The 19,027-nt window shown below is 43.7% G+C and overlaps 1 protein-coding gene across 5 annotated transcripts in view; it reads left to right on the top strand.

The window, feature by feature from the left end:
• The window catches only part of Ano2 (anoctamin 2), a 320,900-nt gene that overhangs the window by 237,966 nt on the left and 63,907 nt on the right, over window positions 1–19,027 (top strand). For all 5 annotated transcript variants that reach the window (XM_085839879.1, XM_085839877.1, XM_085839878.1 and 2 more), the window contains 2 exons: window positions 7,904–7,978; window positions 14,143–14,338. In XM_085839879.1, coding sequence (XP_085696005.1) covers window positions 7,904–7,978; window positions 14,143–14,338 — 271 coding nt within the window. The remainder of the gene's footprint in view (window positions 1–7,903; window positions 7,979–14,142; window positions 14,339–19,027) is intronic.

The following is a 19,027-nucleotide window of genomic DNA, read 5'->3' as shown; positions in this document are numbered from 1 at the left end:
CGATGCAAATTTTAATGGGGATTGCATTGAGTAATATTTACTATGAGCAACATGGACTTGTTAATATTGTTCATTCTTTTAACACAGCATAACTTTCCATTTATTTATATCCTCTATGACTATTTTATTAATGAACTATTCTTTCTTGAGTTCAGAACTTTCATCTTCTAGTTATATTCCTATTTTGGTAATGTTATTGTGAATGGGATTCCTTTTTCTTAATTTCCCTTTCAAATTGTTGATATAGATACATGAAATATATTTGTATGGTGGTTTTCTATCCTGTAGTTGTGGTAACTACTTTTAAAAGTTTCCTGCTATTACATACATGTGAGTTCTTGGGATTTGAATTCAGGTCCTCATGCTGTGTCATCTTCCTAGCTCTGTATTATAAATATATTTTAACTACTTTCTGTTTCTTAAATTTGTTTGTTTAAGTTAGGCAAAGATTTAAAATGTTTCTTGTAAAGTCAAATGTTTAACGCAAAAGTGAAAGCAAAACAGTTTTAAAAATTGAACAAGGTATGAAATCTTTGAAAAAAAAAACTGATTGTATAAGATTAATTTTTGACATCCAGATAAAGAATTGTTATCAACAAAAAAAAAAAAAGAAAAAGAAAAAAAGAAAGAAAGAAAAGAAAAGAACTGGTTTAAGAGACTGGCTATCTCAGTGTGGTCTCCTGGCCACCAGCACCAGTGCCAAGACAAGGCTCACATAAAAGCTTACTGGAAATGGGAATTCTCAGACTCTATTCTAGACCAACAGAGTTAGATTGTGGCAGAGGTAGGGATGTCATGGACCTGTTTCAACAAGTTCTGCCTATGATTCAGAAAGTGTGCACTGAAGACTGTGAACAGAGGTTCAACATAAAGGAGCAAAGCTCTTGGAGGGGGAGGTGAACGTCAGGCCTAGGTGGGTACAAATAAAGTGATTGCTGTGCAAAAATGGTATCCGAATTCATATCTCCAGAAGCCATGTGAAAGCTGGGTATATAAGCAGTGAATGTCTATAGCCCCAGTGATGAGGGAAAAGATGCAAGTACATCCCAGGGGCCTGCTGGTCAGCCAGCAAGCAGTGAGCTCAAGGTCCTGTAAGAGAGCCTGTCTCAAAATTAGATGGACGCAATAGAGAAAAAAAAAAAGACACACACACACACACACACACACACACACACAGAATTAAGTCCTAAACACCTAAACAAGATAGGAAGAGCTGAAGTCAAGAGGAAGGACAATTGGATGTTTGGACTACAAAGGGAGAAGGCAAGGTTCTTAAATGGCATTGTTGACTTCAGTGTGTACTTGAGGGTTTAGACAGGAGAAGCAGCTTAGAAATTACCATGAATGAAGATTGAGAGGTCTGGCCAGGAGATAAGGAGTATGTGATAATATTGGCAGCTTACTCCAGGGGTGTGCAGTAGTCTTTATCTACTTCACTATTGTGAACCAACTTCATAACCCTCCAACATGGGCAGTCGGAAAATGAGGCTCAGAAGCACACGTGTAGATCTGTGTATAGCTGAAGCAATAGGCTGATGATTGGTGTTCAACGGATCAGGAAACAACCAGAAAACAGGCCATTATTTAGAGGAGGGTGCTTGAAAGGCTGGAAGACACAGAGGAACTGAAGAGCTGTTGTTGTTGTTCTTGCTGTTTGTTTGTTTGTTGAGTTTTTGGAGATAGAGTCCCTTTAGTTCAGGCTGACCTTGAACTCAACATACAGCCAAAGATCTCCTAATCTTCCTTCCTTCTCTTCCCAGTGCTGAGATTAACAGCTGTGTGCCACTATGCTTGGTAGACCTAAAAAGCACTATCTATGCAGACTCTGGTCCAGTAAACTAGCCGATGAGGTTGACAGTAAGAACATTAAAGATGGCAGACTTTGCATAGGCAGTACCAAGTTTTTTAGTGCTTGTTAGACTGAGTTGTTTGTAATATGGCAGGAAGGGAAGATGGCAGTCCAGTCGACAACCACAGCTTGTATTACAGTTTAAAGGACTCTAAACATTATTTAGAATTTAAAATGTAGAAGCAACCCTTCATTATGGAAGAGTGAGCCAATAGTAGCTTTCTAAAGAGCCAGAACACAAAGACTGGCCTGTTACAGGCCATAGGCCCAGGGCGCTGGCTGTCCTCGGAGACATTGCTTTGCTTCATTCCTTGAACTATAGGCTATGATGAGAAGACAAAACTCGGACTGCTCCATAAGTCTTTGCTACCCAGCCTTAGATCAGAGACTACCTGCTGCTTGCAAGTAGCCATTCTGTTCTGACCTCTGACTTTCTCTGTGGGAGCGAGACATGCACTGTGTTCTGGCACTTGAGCTGACCTTTTCATTTTCCTGAGTTAATGATTCTGTCTACATATCCTACCTCTTATTATGCAGACCCATCCCATAGTCATGAGAGCTGTAATAGCTCGGTGCTTTTGAACATGGGGTACTGGCATTTTTTTTTCTCAACCTGGCACAAGCCAGGGTCATCTCACAAGACAGAACTTCAATTGAGAAAATGCCTCCATCAGATTGGCCTTTTGACAGATACATGAAGATATTTTCTTGATTAATGATTGATGTGAGAGAGCCCAAACCACTGCGAGTGGTGCCCCTCCTGGGCAGGTGGTCTTGGGGGGTATAAGAAAGTAAGCCAAACAAGCCATAGAGAACAGGCCAGTAAGCAGTGTTCCTGCATGGCCTCTGCTTCAGTTCCTGCCCTGGTCTCCCTTCATGACAGACTATAGGCTGTAAGCTGGAATATACCCTCTGTTCCCTAAATTGCTTTTGGTCATGGCAAACTAGAACATATACTCTAAAGCTTTCTCTGGAATATCCTCATCATTTTTGTTTGAAAAAAAAGATCAGCCTTTAATAACAAATAAATCGTCCAGTCTTCTGTGTCCACGGCATTCTGCATGTCTTTCGCCCATGCCATAATTTGTGTTGATCTTTCTCATTTGTTTCCTCCCAAGTCAGGGTTTCTTGTGAATGAAAAAGTACCTTTTTCTTTGTATCTTCAGTGTAGTCTGATATGCATTCATCATTACTGAGTAGAAGAGACACAGCTCATAAGTCTGTCTACATTGGAACTTGCCGTTCTCCAAAGACTGCTGTATGCACCATGATATTCTCCTTGAATGCCCAGAAGGACAAATTTTCTACTTGTCCCATTCCAGAGGAAGGTGTAATAGTGTTCAGAGAAACTGAACAATAACAACACCCAAAATTGCTCAGTTAATACAGAGACAGACACAGGATGAGACTCACCAAGTACTGAGTTTCTAAGTCTATTGGATTCCTTTCCCTCTTTTTGATACTGTCCCCAAATTTGCAGGAACACAGGCTTGATATATGACTATTCTAACAAAACCAGTCCATTCTCATTTCAGAGTCTCTTGTTCATAGTCAGCAGGTGAGGAGGCAGATGAGCCCAGATGTTGCTGCTGCCTGGCCTCTGTTCTTTGTAGGCATCCTGGAAGAAAGAGAAGGGAAGAGGCCAACATCCTGTTTTCTTTGAAGGCCAAAGCCAATTCTAAGCTGAGCATGATGCTTACTGATGGCTTGGCATTTGTTATCTCCATTTTTTTGTGTTTTATTATTATTTTTTTTAGAGTTTGGAGAAAGATTGGTTATATTCTCCTATAGTTATTAAAAGTATATATTAAAAACATATATGTGCCTGTACATATTGCTCACTCAAAGATGAAAGTATCATTCCATACTTTCAAAGATAGTAATGGGTACCTCCTTCTAAAGAGCACAGAACAGAAAGTGGGGAAAGAAAGCTTCTAGTAGAGATATCTAGCATACCTCAGAAAATCCTACCAAGAAATCAGGGTCTCTATCCTTGAAAAAAATGATAAAAATGATCCTTGACTTCTGGTCTACCTCCCTCAAACATAACTCTAGACAAAGTTTAAACAGGATCATGTTGTGGGTCCTTCTACAAAGAACTTGACTAGCATATCTCAAAGCTGACCAAGCCATCAACAGCAAGCGAAGTCTGAGAGGCTTTGATAAACCACCTAAGGTGGGAGAATGACCGAACAGGATGTGGTACCTTAGCTGTAACCTTGGACCCGGAGATAGGCATTGTACTGAGACAGTACAAATAGAATATGAAGTTTTAGTTCTTAATATTGCATGATACTAGTTTATGAGTTGTGAAAAATGTACTGTACTTCCATGAAAAACTGAATGCAAGGTATATACAGTTCTCTGTACTGTTTTTGAAGCTTTTTATAAATCCAAAAATATAAAAACCTATTCTAAAGGATGTTTAGTTAAAAATGGAAAGGAACTATCACATGCTATTGATGGAAGGTGCATCGACCACTTTAGAAGCAGTTTGGGGCTTCTTATAAAGTCACTCATAAGCCTACAGTATGACCAAGCAAATCATTCCTTTGATATTTTCCCAAGTGACATGAAAATGTCTTTTATTTGTATCCAAATGGGTATACAGATTTTGGAAGGCCATCACTCCTAATTGTTCCCAGCTGGAAACCATCCAAACATTCCCTAGGGCAGTGAGAGGGCAAAGGGACTAAAATCTGTATGGTGAAACATAGACCATCCCTCATTGAAAGGGCCAAACAACTGAGCTAGGCAACAGCAAGGGTGAGTCTCAGGTGAGCTGTGCCGAGTCAAAGAGGCCACACTCAGGAAGAGCTATACACTGCAGTATGCTGACATTCCACAGGACCCTAAGCTAGAGGGACATTAAACAGACTTTGCTAGTTCTGGAGATTGGGGACAGAGTTTACAGACAAAGGAGGAGAATGTGGGAACATGATAAAAATCACTTTCTATTTTGATTTATGTTGTGATCATACATACATGACTGCAGAGGGTCATCGAAATATGCAGAACTGCATTCTAATAAAGATGAATTTTATTATATTAATATGTAAAAAACACAAGAACAACTGCCACTTTTTAAAAATCCCTTTATTTCAAGGGATTTATTAAAATAATATTCTCATCTATTACTTTCTAAGTGGTTTCATTTCTAAATACCCAGTTTTCCAGAAGGGGACTTGTGTGAAGTTCTATGTGGACATTACTGTCCTACTTGTTGGACACAGATCTACATGTGGGAGCAATAGTCAAGGGACACAAGCACAGACAGCAGAGACAAAGAAGAAAGAACAGATGACAGCTAGGCTGGTGTTTGAACAATGGTGACATTAGCTAAGTGCCCCATAGTCACCTGCTTTTGATGTAATCAAAGCTAATTGAGCTCACTGTTGTATTCGCCAAACAGTTCCTAAAGCTCTGTCCTGTGCATTCACTCATGTGACCCTCACAATACTCTGCCACTTTGGTGAGACTGGCTTTGTTATCCCTATGTTACAGGTAGGACAGTCTAGGAGTTTTCCTGCTATGCCTGCAATGCTCTTAAATGGGCTTTTTCAAAACACATGCTAATTTAGTGTGATGTCTACAACTGCTTTACAAACAAGGGATATGATTATTTTACAGTAGGGAAACTGCTGTGTGGCTGTGGAGATGGCTCAGTCTGTAAAGCACTTGCTCTATATGTGTGGGGGATCCAAGTTCAGTCCCAGAACCCATATTTTTATTTTTAAATAACAACAACAAAAAGTAAAACAGGTGTGGTGGTGCATTTATATATCAATACTGGGGGATGGGGAGGTATAAGAGTCTCTGGGGCTTGGTGGCCAGCTGGTTTAACCTACATGGTGAGTTCTAAGCCAACGAGAGACCCTATCCCAATAAAAAGGTGAAGAGCACCAAAAGTCGTCCCATGGCCTACACACACACACACACACACACACACACACACATACACACACTCACACCAGAAGTGCAGGGAAAGTCACATGTTCTGGTTCCAATTCTAGTTCTCTTTCTGCTGTGCCACACCCTGGTCATGTGACTTCTAGGAAATGGATAGCCTTTTACAATGAATCTTCACACCTTGCATGGACCTGTGAATGGCAGAATTTCCTTGGCTTCTTTTATTAGTGCCGAGCTCCTATCATTAAAAACTGCTTCGTGCCAGTTAAATGGTGCATGTCTGAGGTCCCTGCAAGCAGGAGGCTGAGGCAGGAGGATTATGAATCTAAGGCCAATCTGGGCTATGTAAAAAGACCTCATTTCTAAAACCAACACACTAAACAAAGTACTTTTTTGTTTTTGCTGTTATTTTTACTAGTAACCTAGTTTGGAGGACAGTGTATAATCTTGACTTTCCTCTCAGCTTCCTGTGTTTGGATAATGTCTGAATGTAAGAACTATGTGTATGATAGGATGTGTGCCTTCCAAACAAAATCCCATCACCATAAACATGAAAGGGGTGATCTTCCAACAAACACAAGGCTATCTCCGTCAAACATGAATGCTTTTCTCCTTAGAGGACATCTAACTCAATGCTCTTCTGTTGTCTTCTTTCACATAAAATAGTGAAAACCATCTTCTTTGTCCAACTCATCTTTGCTTCCTTGTCTCTGTGGTCCTGGAGGTCTTTACACTAGTTCTGGCCCTCTCCGGCTTTCTCCTCTCTGTTCTGAGCATCTTCCCAGAGTCTGTTCCATCACAAGTGCTCAGGCTGGGTCTGATGAGTGGACTGGCCCCAAGTGTGTTTATCAGGCTCTTATCTGTATCTGGGAAGACCACAGACAGAGGAGCCCCTCCATGAGTCCATTTTTCTTTTTGGAGCAGTGTCATCAGCAGCCTATATTGAGACTTCCTTGACAATATTTTCAGGGTACTATAGGAAAGCCATGGTGTGCTGTTGAACCTGGAGTACGGATGGAAAGAAGGCATCCCACACCCTCTTTCTGTTCGGTGTCACTTGGGAGAATGTGAATGAATCTTATTCCAGTCTGATGGGAAACAGGTTTATGTGAGTCTTATCTCTTCAGAATGGTCACCGTCTAGAACTGAGTTTGTTCTTATGGTGTGATGCGAAGCTTGTTAGGCTGGGAGTCTGAGACCACATTCTCTGGTCATTATGAAAACTGAAGTAAAATGACTTATATACATCATCTTCAAGTGAAAGCGCTAAGAAGTAAATGACCCCAATCATAGTATCATTTTAGCATTGCCCCTCAAGCCAGCTCAGCCCTACTCTTGGTCCAAATGCACAAGACAAATCCTTCCTCTCCTTACAGCCCCCATAGTTCCCTCCCTAGTTGGCCCTCACTCCCGAGCTAATGGGTGATTCTTCACCTTTTAAGAGTGGCTGGACTGTCACTGTTACTCTAGGCTGTGAACCCTCAATGACAGTGATTGATCGGAAGGACTTTCTTCAGTCTCTTCATTATGTCTGGCACTGCTATGGGCACACAAAGGATGATGGAAAGAAGCTGTAGGCAGAGAAGATGCTCAGCCTACAGTACAAGCTTTCCGAGGCTAGATGGCACTGTTGCTAGAGCCAAATCAGGTCTGTTCTGAGACCAGCATGAGATGGAGAGGAAAGAGAGCAGGGGCTGGGGTCCTGCCAAGCTAAGTTTGAGTCTGACTTGTTGCATGCATTGATGAGTGGCTCCCTGCAGGCTAACACCATGTTCTTTGCTATTTTCTCTGCACTTTGCAAACATGGCTGCAGATGGTCTTCAGGGTCTTTTGTGGTTGCCAGAGCTGCTGTCTCAATTCTAAACATCTTCAGGGCTATGATTCACAGCCTCTCCCTGAACCCCAAGCTGGGCTCAAAGTCACGATCCTCTTGCCTTAGCATCCTGAGTCCTGGGATTTGAGGTGTATGCTATCAATCAAAATTAAGAGGGCTACTGTTGATATTGAGAGTAAGATGACATCAGTGACTACAAAAATAGCCATAAAGCAGCAAATGGTTGGCATGCAAATTTATGTAAAAATAGGAATGGATGAATATCTGTTCTTTGTGCCTTCTGATTGTCTCTTTCTCTTGTTTCACCTCAGGATGATGAAGACAAACTGACTTGGAAAGATCGTTTCCCAGGATACTTGATGAACTTTGCCTCCATCTTGTTTATGGTAATTTTTTTGAGGGACCACCTGTCTGGGACTGTGTGCATTTTGATCTTGTAGTGAGTGTGTGTAAGGGGGGCATTTTTTTTAATGCTGTGGGATAATAAGGGGCTGAGAAAAGCGAGGCCATAGTGCTGAATGGTGGAGAGAGAACTTTCCCAATACTGAGGTCACTGTATATAAGTTACAGTGTCCTGCGAGAGGCATGTGTGCTTAGCCAGACCAAGAACTTGAAGGTATAGTGCAGAGGAGCTGGCTTCATAATTGTGGTGGTGGTGGTGGTGGTGGTGGTGTGTGTGTGTGTGGTGGTGTGTGTGTGTGTGTGGTGGTGGTGGTGTGTGTGTGTGGTGGTGGTCTTATTGAGTTGAGAGTGCTTCTCTTGAATGCTATCAGTGTCTGGAAGCCACAGAGGAGGGCCAGCTGGGCTCACAGCCTTCATTGTCTCTGTGGATGCTGCTGCACTTACCTTTTCTGTTCTACCCTGTGATTGTGAAAGCTTTGTGTTTTATTTATTTGTTTCTTTATTTTGGAACTTAATGATGTTGGCAGTGTTGGGAAAAGTTGAGGGAAGAACCTGAGATTGGTTTGTGGTGGAGTCAGATTAGCAACTTAAGCTTGAAGGTCTCAGAAAAGGTCATCAATGGACCACTTTAGGTCACTAACACCAGTCCCTCTTTACTGTGAGGCCTTGTGTAGCTAAGAAGACTGTGAGTTTAACAGCTCAGTTTCCTTAGCAGGATGACATGTGCATCGCAGAGAAGGGGATTATTTGATTTTTAAAAACTGCAAGAATCCTCATCATTTTCTGAACTCACTGGAAGATTAATTCCTGTCCTGGCCAGAGCTTGTTGTTTGTATTAATATTGGCATCCTAACTAATGGGGACAGGAAGTTTAAACTGGGCCAGATCTGGTGTCCCATTCTTGTAATGCCAGCATTCTGGAGATAGAGTCAAATTTGGGATTTCAGATTTGAGGCTAGCCTGGGCTATGTAAGGAGACCTTGGCCAAAACCTAAGTGTTTTTAGCTGGCCTAGACATCATCAAACTCCGTTCCTCAGTCTGAAGACAAAGTGAAGAGCTGTCAAAGCTTAGCAGTCTAAATTTGTTTGCCTCTTGCTGCCAAACAAGCCCAAGGCATGACAGGTTATTCAAGGGTGCAGTGAGCTGTGATGTGTTCTATGTGATGATAGAAAGGTTCATCGATTTAGTGCTTTGGGGCCTCCCATAAGGTGCATATCGCTGTTGGAGAGTTTATTCTTCATTCAGGAAGTATTTAATGAGTGCAACTGTGTGCTTAATGCTATTCTTAGGCACCAAAACAGAGAAGGAAGGAAAATAATAATAAGAAAAGAGTTTTTAAATGAGGTACAGTGGTGGCACATACCTATAACCCTAGTACTTGGGAGGCTGAGACAGGAGGATTTTGAGTTCAAGACCAGCTGGGACTGAAAATAAAAATATTATAAAACACTGTATAGTGCTGGGCGTGGTGGTACACGCCTTTAATCCCAGCACTCAGGAGTCAGAGGCAGGTGGATTTCTGAGTTCGAGGCCAGCCTGGTCTACAAAGTGAGTTCCAGGACAGCCAGGTCTATACAGAGAAACCCTGTCTCGGGAAAAAAAAAGCACAAAACAAAACAAAACCCCACTGTACATTTGCAAAATAAGCAAATAATAAAAGGATTTTACAATACCCACTTTGCTGAATTTGATGGAAAATACTGGATCATTATATTTTCTAGTCCCATTAAGGCATTCAGAGGCTGCTGGAAGAGAAATAACGCTGGGCTGAAGTCTAGAGGAAACATAGGTATGACAGAGCAGATACCTCTGCACTAACGCTGCTTTAACTTTAGGGACATTTTCCTGTCTAGGCAAGGTCTTGGCCTGGGTGGTTTTGTGAGAAGCAGGAAGGGTGAAAATAAGCATTGAGGCAGGCTCAAAGTCCGAGAGTGTGTTCATAAAAAACTCACCAAAACTGGTTTCTAAGTGTATAAAAACCTACCAACACAAGAAATAACACAATTCACTAGAAAGTTAATAAACTACCTTTATTGATTTCTTTACAAAAGAGGGATTCCAATGGCCAGTAATCCTACCAGAGAAGACCCATCTATCTCATTAGTATTCACGGAAATTCTAATTTAAACCATGGTGTAAAGCCATATGCACTCAGCATACAACTTGCCATTAAGAAGTCTGTGAATAACAAGTGTTGGGAAAGATCTAGATCAAAAGAAACTTGTACAAGGCTGGTGGGAGTTCATTTAAGAAATTATTTAAAGATGCCTTTAGAAACATTCTGGCATTACTTAGTAAAACCAAGACTTAAAGCCCTAAAAACCCATGCTTAGCTGCCTGCCCTAGAAAACCTTACATGCACACACAGCATACGGATACAGAAAAGCCCATGAAGCTCTGTTTATAATAGCCCCAAACTGCTAACAGTCCACATGCCTATCCCCACGAGAATGGATAAATAAACCAAGATCTATTTACACAGCTAAGGACCACATAGCCATGAAAATGAGCGAGCTAATCAGGATACATAGCAGTGCTGGTGACCCAAAAGAGGCAAGCCTAGGTGGCTTGTTCAATGGTGTACTCTTAAGTAACAGAATAGCTCAGTCAAAGAAGGAAATTAATGTCAGCCAAGAGTAACCTGTCAGGACTGAGGGCAGAGCCTGGATGATGAGAGATCATGAGTTTGAAGTGAGGCAGGCAGGGTACACTGGAGTGTGTGTGTGTGTATAATAGAATGCTTGGCATGTTCCCAATAATATAAAATTTAAAATCACAAACATCACAAATGCACCTATTAAATAAGTTAAATTAGGAAGTCTCCTTAAGATTTTAGCAAGGGTCTGTAATAGGAGAAAGAAGCAGCCACATTGATATTTTGGAGTATGAGGGAGGAATGAGGAAAAGGACTCCAGGCTACAGTAGGTAGTGTCTGCTAGGATGCCCAGCGAGAAGGGCAGCAATGTGGTTGAGGCCAAGAGATACAGCCAGGGAGGCAGCAGGGAGCCAGGGGCAGAGCAAGAAATGGGCTTCCTAAGGAAGGGTTTGCAGAGGAGTTTCATGATCTGATGTACAAAAGAGTGTCTTTGGCTGTTGTGAGAAATGCCCTTAAAGAAGGTGAAGGTGAGTGAGGGGAGTAGGAGAGTCAAGCAGGAGGCTGCTGTAGTTATTTAACAAACTGGTTCCATTTAGGGAGCAGTGCTATGGAATAGCATTAGCTATAGACTATGGCACGTGACCAAGCTCCTTTACCCTAGTGGTGGAGATAGACCCAAAGCATGGTGTGTTGCGATGCAGTGCCTTACAGGACAGCTTATCAGAGATAGCATTGACCTGAATACCTTCAAAATCAACAATTTAACCACAAATGGCAGAAATGGCATTGGAGTTAATAATGGCAAGAGACCTGAGATCTAATATCAGGATGGGAACGTGGGCATGGCTCCACATGGCAGGGTACAGCCATGCATCGTCATGAAACCTCATTTACAGGAGGGATGGAAGCAGTAGGGATTAGCTCAAGTGAAGATGTGATTTGAACAGTGACATAGAGAAGAGACAGTGGGGAGGTGATATTGAAGATGTCATTGTTATCCAATGTCACCTCACCTCAGCCTTGTACCCTCCAAACCTTGAGCCAGTCAGGTTGCTGATGCTTTGTCTCCATTTTCTTTAAGCGTGGAAACTAAAGGTTGTAGATAGATGATCCCTAAGTGTTACAATTCTTTCATTGAAACTAAAGGTTGTAGGTAGATTATCCCTAAGTATTACAATTCTTTCATTCCCACTGAGTCATGGGGGATAGATAATATAGACCTTGCAGCCAAGAGCAAAGAACTTCTTTTCTCCATGCCTGCTGCTTTGTCCATAAGTAGCCAGATGTGGAGTCAGGTTGGAGTTCTCAAAGCCTGAGCAACCTGGAAGCTCTGTGGATCTAGAGATGTTTCGGGAAAGCCCAGCTGAAGTTCAGAACCTGGTTTCTACCATGGGGTAGAAAATCAAGATTAGAGTGATGTAAGGTTGCCAAGAATAAGCAGAGGCTAAGGATGGTGTCAGAGGTGACACTGTTGGAAGACCAAATGAGAACAAAATATCTCTGACTTTGACTAGGAATCCTTTCATTGTATGAATTGTGAGTCAGGATCTGGAGTTGTGCTGAGATTCTGGGTCTCATTCCAGCTCCCAACTGATGCAGCCCCTAGGGCCATGAGCTACACTCTACTCTCTCCTTTTGAACTTAGCATCTTGGCCTCAGAGAAGCCCAGGAGAGGATCTCTTCCCCCTGCCTCCCCTATGACTATAAAATAAGACACTCTTGGCATTTTCCCCTAGTCTTCTCCCTACACCAAACCAAATGAACACACACACATATGCACTGGCTTGTCTTCCCTCCATATACAGCCTTTGCCACCTCATCAATACGCCCCTCACAGTCATCACTGTAGAAGGTATTTGAGGTGGGGGAAGGAATAGATTCTCACACCACATTTTCTAGGCTCTGACTGTCAGGCAGTGTCAATCCCAGAGGACCAGGAAGTGAATCATGTACATCGATGGAACAGTGTGATGTCATGTCCAGGTTCCCCACTCAAAGGAGTTATCCTTCCCTTGTCCTGCAGGCTGGTGCGTCTGCTGCATTCCCACCCAAAGAGTGGCCTCCAGCGGAGTATCTTCTCTTCTGTCATCCTTGCAAACACACACACACACACACACACACATACTGAAACACTCTCCCTTGACCATAAAAGACCTCTGCCTGCTCTGCCTTTCTTACACGGTCCACAGGACAAATACTAACATTTGTAAAGCATGCCAGGCTAGGCAGCCCATTCTCTCGCTAGCACCCCAGGCTTCAGCATGCTGGCACCCCAGAGGTCTGCATGGGTCCATATGCTGTCACATCTGTAGCTCATTCCCAGTCCACCAGAGCATCATTCTCAGTGCCTACAAAGTACTGTTGAGACCTCTTCCCAGCCATCCCTCCACTCTCTTCCTCACCCTCCCTGTAACTCCTCTTCCTCTCCTGTCTTCTCCAGCATTCTTTTGTGTATCAGGGGAAACTTCCACCTGCCCTTTACTCACCCCATGTTTTAAACAGCCAATGTCCCATCTCTTCTGTCCTGGAGACCAACCAGTACCTGAACCATCTCATTGGCAGCAAGGATGGAACATGACTTCTTTGACTGAAACCAATTCAGATTTGCTCCAGTGGCCCTGGGCAGGATGGGGCCTGCTAATGACAGAGGCCTCCCTGCTTCTGCCCCTTGCTGAGCCTTGATTAAGAACTCTTGCTCACAGCATCCTGGTGTTTCTTGGGAACCGCCCTTCCTTGGCTGGGGTGGGGAGAGGAACAGTAGAGGGGACAGGGGAAAAGGCTGGCATGTAGGTTTAGGAGAATCCCTGGTTCTTAGGTTCTAGAAGAAGGAATATGGACCATGGAGATGCAGGGCCTGGGACACCTCCTTGGGACAAGGTAGCAAGGGATGTGTACATCAAACTAGAAACTGTGCCTTTCATTCTAAGATGCATGGAAGAGAACTCAGTGCTTTTGCTCACCCCATCCTATGCAAACACCACTCAAGACTGATCTTTTTTTCCCTCTCCTGTTCTCAACCTTTACCTCCCATCGGTCCAGCTGGAACTCATCCCTTCTCAGCTCAAACATCTTAAGTGGCACCCCATTTCCTTTAGTGGATGGTCCACCTTGAAGTTCCCTCCCTTCACACTGCTCTCTGACAGAGCAGATCGGTGTGCTGCATCTCCTCGGCAGCTGTCTTTATTCAGCACTTAACATTCTCACACCTGTTATACGGTACAGCAGGCCTCTTGTCACCACAGTAGGTAGAACGAAGGAAATCACAGGATACGCTTTATACTCCACAGTGTCCAGGATTCTCGTCTTTATTTGTGTAGTGTGATTCAGACTACTGGGATCTGATAAAATCTGGAGATGTTCTGCCTTGAAAAATCCCTTAACACTCAGAATGCTGTATCAGATCTCAGTGACTTTTCAGGGTCTCTGTTGCTCACTCTGTAACCCGAGCTTGCTAACAGCAGATGTGAGCAAACAGTAGGTGCCCAATAGTTGACTGCTGATATGATTTCCTGCTTAGTAATTGCCTCCCTTCTCCTGTCTTCTCTGAACAGATTGCCCTGACGTTCTCCATTGTCTTTGGGGTCATTGTATATCGGATCACAACTGCAGCTGCCCTGTCTCTCAACAAGGCCACACGCTCCAATGTCCGGGTGACAGTGACTGCAACAGCAGTCATCATCAACCTTGTGGTCATCCTCATCTTGGATGAGATTTATGGTGCTGTGGCCAAGTGGCTTACCAAAATCGGTACTGTGTCGCAAATCCTTTGTCTTGGGTCTTGAATATGGTTAGCCCCATGTGTGCGAGGTGTTTGATAGGAATGACCCAAAATGACAGATGGGATGGAACAGGAGTCTGTACATTTGACTTGTAAGAATGATGAAGTCTGGTGGCTTTTGGGGCCTGCCAAAGGGCCTCCCTTAAACCGGCAGGAATCCTGCCTGTATTGTGCATTCTCAGAAGACCAAGCGATTGTATTGATTGTCTTGTGTGACAGAGAGCTCACTCTCGCCTCTGTTTAATCTACAAGGTCTAATTTTTTACCCCAACCTAGAAGCAAGGCAGAGTCATCATTTCCTGTTCGAATCTGCAGAACCTGAGCTTGCCTCACTTTCCCAGCAGCCTGTCTAAAGCGTCTTGATACTTGAGCCCAAGAGGGTCTTATCTCTCCTCTCAAGCCCTCACATTCCCGGGGCTCTAAGCAGACTTCAAAGAGGCATATCAGACTTCCCAAGCTCCAAGCCAGTGAGGAAAATGCCATGGCCCTCACATTCAGACGTGTCATTTGAGCCAGGACCTGCTGTTGCCCGAGACACATTCAGGCATTCCTGATCATTGGGTGGGGGAGGGCCAACGCACAGACTCTTCCGTGGTTTGCTTAATCTGGATGGCCTGGATGCACTCCTTCATCTTTGAATTGGAGTGTTCCTTCTTTGTCCTAGGGACTGGTCATCCCAGCCTCTCATTAGCCTCCTGGAAAAGTTGAGTCTGACATGATGTCCAATCCCCTGCCTGTGTGACAGCACAGTATTCCTGTGAGGCCATGAGTGGTCTGGAGGCAGCTCTGTAGGTGCCTCTCTGCAGCATGGCCTCTACCATGAGGTTCGCACAGTGGTACCTGCCTTTGTTGTCCCTGCTGGTGGAGGTGCTTACCCTCCAAATGTGAGAGACAGCTCTGCTCCCTCAGAACATCTACCCACGTGGAATTGCTGACATTCCTTCATAGACTTCTTGAGAAAAATCTGAAAGTGTTTTGAACTCAGTGTCTTTGGTAATATGCAGTACCATGTTCTGTGGAACATTAGGGGGAGTGTCCCACTCTCTGGAGCACCCAGGGAGGCTTGGAGGTGGGCATCTCATAGCAGAGTAACTGTGTCCAGCAGGCATGTATGAAGGGAAGAATGGTGAGCAGAGAAGATGTTCCAGGCAAAGAAACAAACTAAGGAAATGCCAAGGAAGGGAGAGATCAGAAAGGCACAGTAAGAAGTGGCCCGTGGGACACTTGGACAGCTCGAAAGACTTTTGGTGGATTTAAATGCCAACAGAGTGAAAGAACCAAGCTGGATATTCAGGGGAGGGAAAGCATGACACATTTATAGGAGACCAGAGAGCCCTTCTATGGTGGATGAAATAGAGCCCATGGTAGACTCAGGGCACAGTGGAGTGGGAAGCTGAGCGTGGGGAGTTGACAGTACCTACCTTTATCTTTTGGTAGAGAACCTTATGTGTCAGGGTGAGGATGCTGTTTACTTTCATAAACAGTGGAATATATTACTTTTGCATGGGCTTCAGTGAACAGTCTGGCCCACAAGTCCACAGAACATGCTACAGCATATTACCAGAGATACCAGGTAGAAGTATGATCAAGACAGAGATAGACAACAGCCAGCATGTGAGCTTTAAAACCAAAAGCTGCTTCCCTGTGTGAGGTAACTCAATAACAGAGTCAAGAAAGTTTAATATTAGTGAGTTGCTCACAGATTGGGATTCCTGATGGAAGGTCACAGTGAATGGGAGAGGTCTATAAGGGTTGAATACTGGAGGGACTCAGGACACCCTCACTCCAGGCACTTTGCTCCCATCAGAGGAGTAAGGGCAGCAGGCAGACGAGGAAGGTCAGAATCATCTTGCAGGGTGTCCCACAGAGTAAGTGATTCTCCTTGCCTGAGGAGAGAACAGCCAGGTGTGTCCAGTTCAAGTTAAGGCCTTTAGTTGATTGCAACCCTCCACGTAGAAGAAACAGCAGAAGCAAAAAAGAATGTCTCTATCCCATGTTGACCCCCAGCCTAGCACTGTAGTAGAATTTTTAAAGAGCGACATGATGTAGGTTTATGTTTGCAAACTTCCTCAGGAAGGATCATAGGATGCTAGGATGTCAAGGAAGAAAGGCAGGAGACAACCATGGGTCCTGTAAAGATTAGTGAGAGTATGAGCAGGAAGTGGAGAAGAGGGAAGCAAGAAGCCAATAATGGTGTAGAAATGCCTTCCTGGTCCTATGGATATTTTATTTTTCTAATACAGTACAGAAGAGAAGGTGGACAATACTCATAATTTTCAAAGATGTATTAGTACACATTTAGTGAACACTTCTCTTATATTTTTGGTTGTGAGCCTAGCCTTTAACGGCTGAGCCATCTCTCCAGCCCTAGTGAACACTTCTCATGTGCAAGGCTGGACATAAACTGTTGTTTAAGGTCATGAACAAAATGAACCACAGAGCTGGGGTGTGGCTCAGTGGAAGATCACTTCCCTAGCATGCATGAGATCCCAGATTCAATTATTGGCACCTCACACAGACACAAAAGAGTGTGCATACCACATTTCCATATTGTGAGTCTATGGCTACTGTTTCTAACCCCTCCAGCTTGCTAAACCACTCCCCAAATGTCCCAGAAAAGAGAGAAATTCCCTTAATTTGTTCTTAAACACACACACACACACACACACACACGATTCCTTTCAGCCCACATTATCTTCATAAGCACTATATGGCTTCAGGGAAGTGCATTTCCACTTAACTAAGGTTCAAACTTGGGTTCTACCTTGAAGATACAGACCCCTGTGCTATTTGGTCTAAGTCTCTAACCATCAACATGCAATGGTGTGCTGAGTCCCCACTCAGGAATGAGTCTGTGTGGGTATTGACCTGCTCTTGACTATTTTAGGCTTGATGTTCCCAGGAGGCTCAGAGAGGTCTTGCTGTGCAGTGGAGACCACTGAATCAGGGCTCTATCAGACAAAGCCTTTGAGTTCTGGACTTGGCTCCCTCTCCCTCATATCCTAGACCATGCAGCATTGAGCAGCAGGGAACTCTGGTAGACAAAGTTATATCAATCCATCATTCCACTTCTCTTCATAGATTATCACCCCGCTGTACTCTTCTCATGGTCTTATGATTCTTCACCAGCCCTTCACCTCTCTCTATCAGTCTCTAGTTTGTCAGTGTCTTCTCAGTCATCAGAGTCTGAATTTGAAGTATTACTGCTGATCATTCTTCTTGGAGAGCTGCCCATTGCCCTTAGGTAACACATGGACCAATACTTGAGGTTCTCAACTACCTTCTTCTCAATGTATTCTTGTACTGCAGTCAATTCATTCAATCATGATCCTCCCAGGCTGCCCTATGTGTTCCATCCCTTGTACCTCCTTCCAAACCCCTGCACGGCCACTCAGCCCTTGGTGATTTTCCTCCTCTTTGAATCTTTCACCCACCCATTCATCCATCAGCTCTTTGTACCAGTCACAGTTCTTACAACATAACAGGTGACAAGAACCATGTACACTCCTGATGTCATCATGCCTGTCATGAAATAAGGGGCCAACAGATAATAAGTAAAAACACTGCATGGAGTGTAAGAAAGAGGTGTTGCAGTGCAGAGTGGTCTGGGGCCATGCACTTTGGACCTAAGGTGTTCAGGAACATTCCTATCTGGCTAACCGGGCTGTAGCTGTGACATGAATGAGCAGGGGGAAATTATGGACCAGGACCTAGGGAGGAATGGTGGGAAGATGGAGCAGAAAATACACATGGCTACAATTGAAAATAAGCAAGAATGGAAAGGTGCTTGGATGCTGATCATACACTGTCTCATCTTATTGCTTCTACCTGAAGAAGATAAATTAGACTCAGCTATGCTGAGGCCACACGTTCATGTTTACATTCTAGTTGTTTAATATAGTTTATATATTTTTGTTCACATTACATGTTTCATATTGGAGATGACTCTTGGATTCATACAGTTACTGAAGGACCAGACTGATGGAAGCCCCGGAGGACAGTGTGTCAGGAGGAAATGAGGGTTGGGGGTCTCCTAGCAGAAATGCCATCATTACTTCTATACACAGCTCACTCGTGGAGGAAGTTCAAACAGGAAATATAAAAATACATGTCACTGTCCATCCTGGTTGTCACTTGCTTAAGTTAAGAATTGTCTGGCAGAATAATCAAGCACACTCCAAGGCATAGCTGTGAGAGTGTTTCCAGAAAGGAGTAAATAAAGGGAAGATCTGACCTTAATATATGCAGTGTTATTCCAGAGGCAGGGGGCATGGATAGGATGAAGAAGGAGAAAGCAGAAAGGCAGCTAACATAGGCATTATTTTTGTTACCTGGCCACCCTGGTGTAAGACACTATTCTTTGATGCAACTGAAAGCTCTGAAATTATAGCCAGAACAAACTCTTTCCTCATTTTAAATAGTTTCTGCCAAGTATTATGTCATGGTATCAGCCTCACCACCATCACCACTGATAAGCATGAAATGCCCTTCTGTTGGGACAGGTCTGTGCTCCTGACTCCTCTCAGGCTGCAGAACCCTCGAGGCCAATGGCTCTTGGATCTCATGGCCAGTACCTGCTCTTGGTGATCTTAGCACACATCTGCAGATGTCACTGTCTGTGAAATGCTTTTCCTCCTGGACTCATCCTTCTCAAATGA

Source organism: Mus caroli, unplaced genomic scaffold (genome assembly GCF_978045245.1).
Source record: "Mus caroli unplaced genomic scaffold, Mus_caroli_1 scaffold_7, whole genome shotgun sequence".
NCBI classification, from domain to species: domain Eukaryota; kingdom Metazoa; phylum Chordata; class Mammalia; order Rodentia; family Muridae; genus Mus; species Mus caroli.
This window is presented reverse-complemented; position numbering and strand designations above follow the sequence as displayed.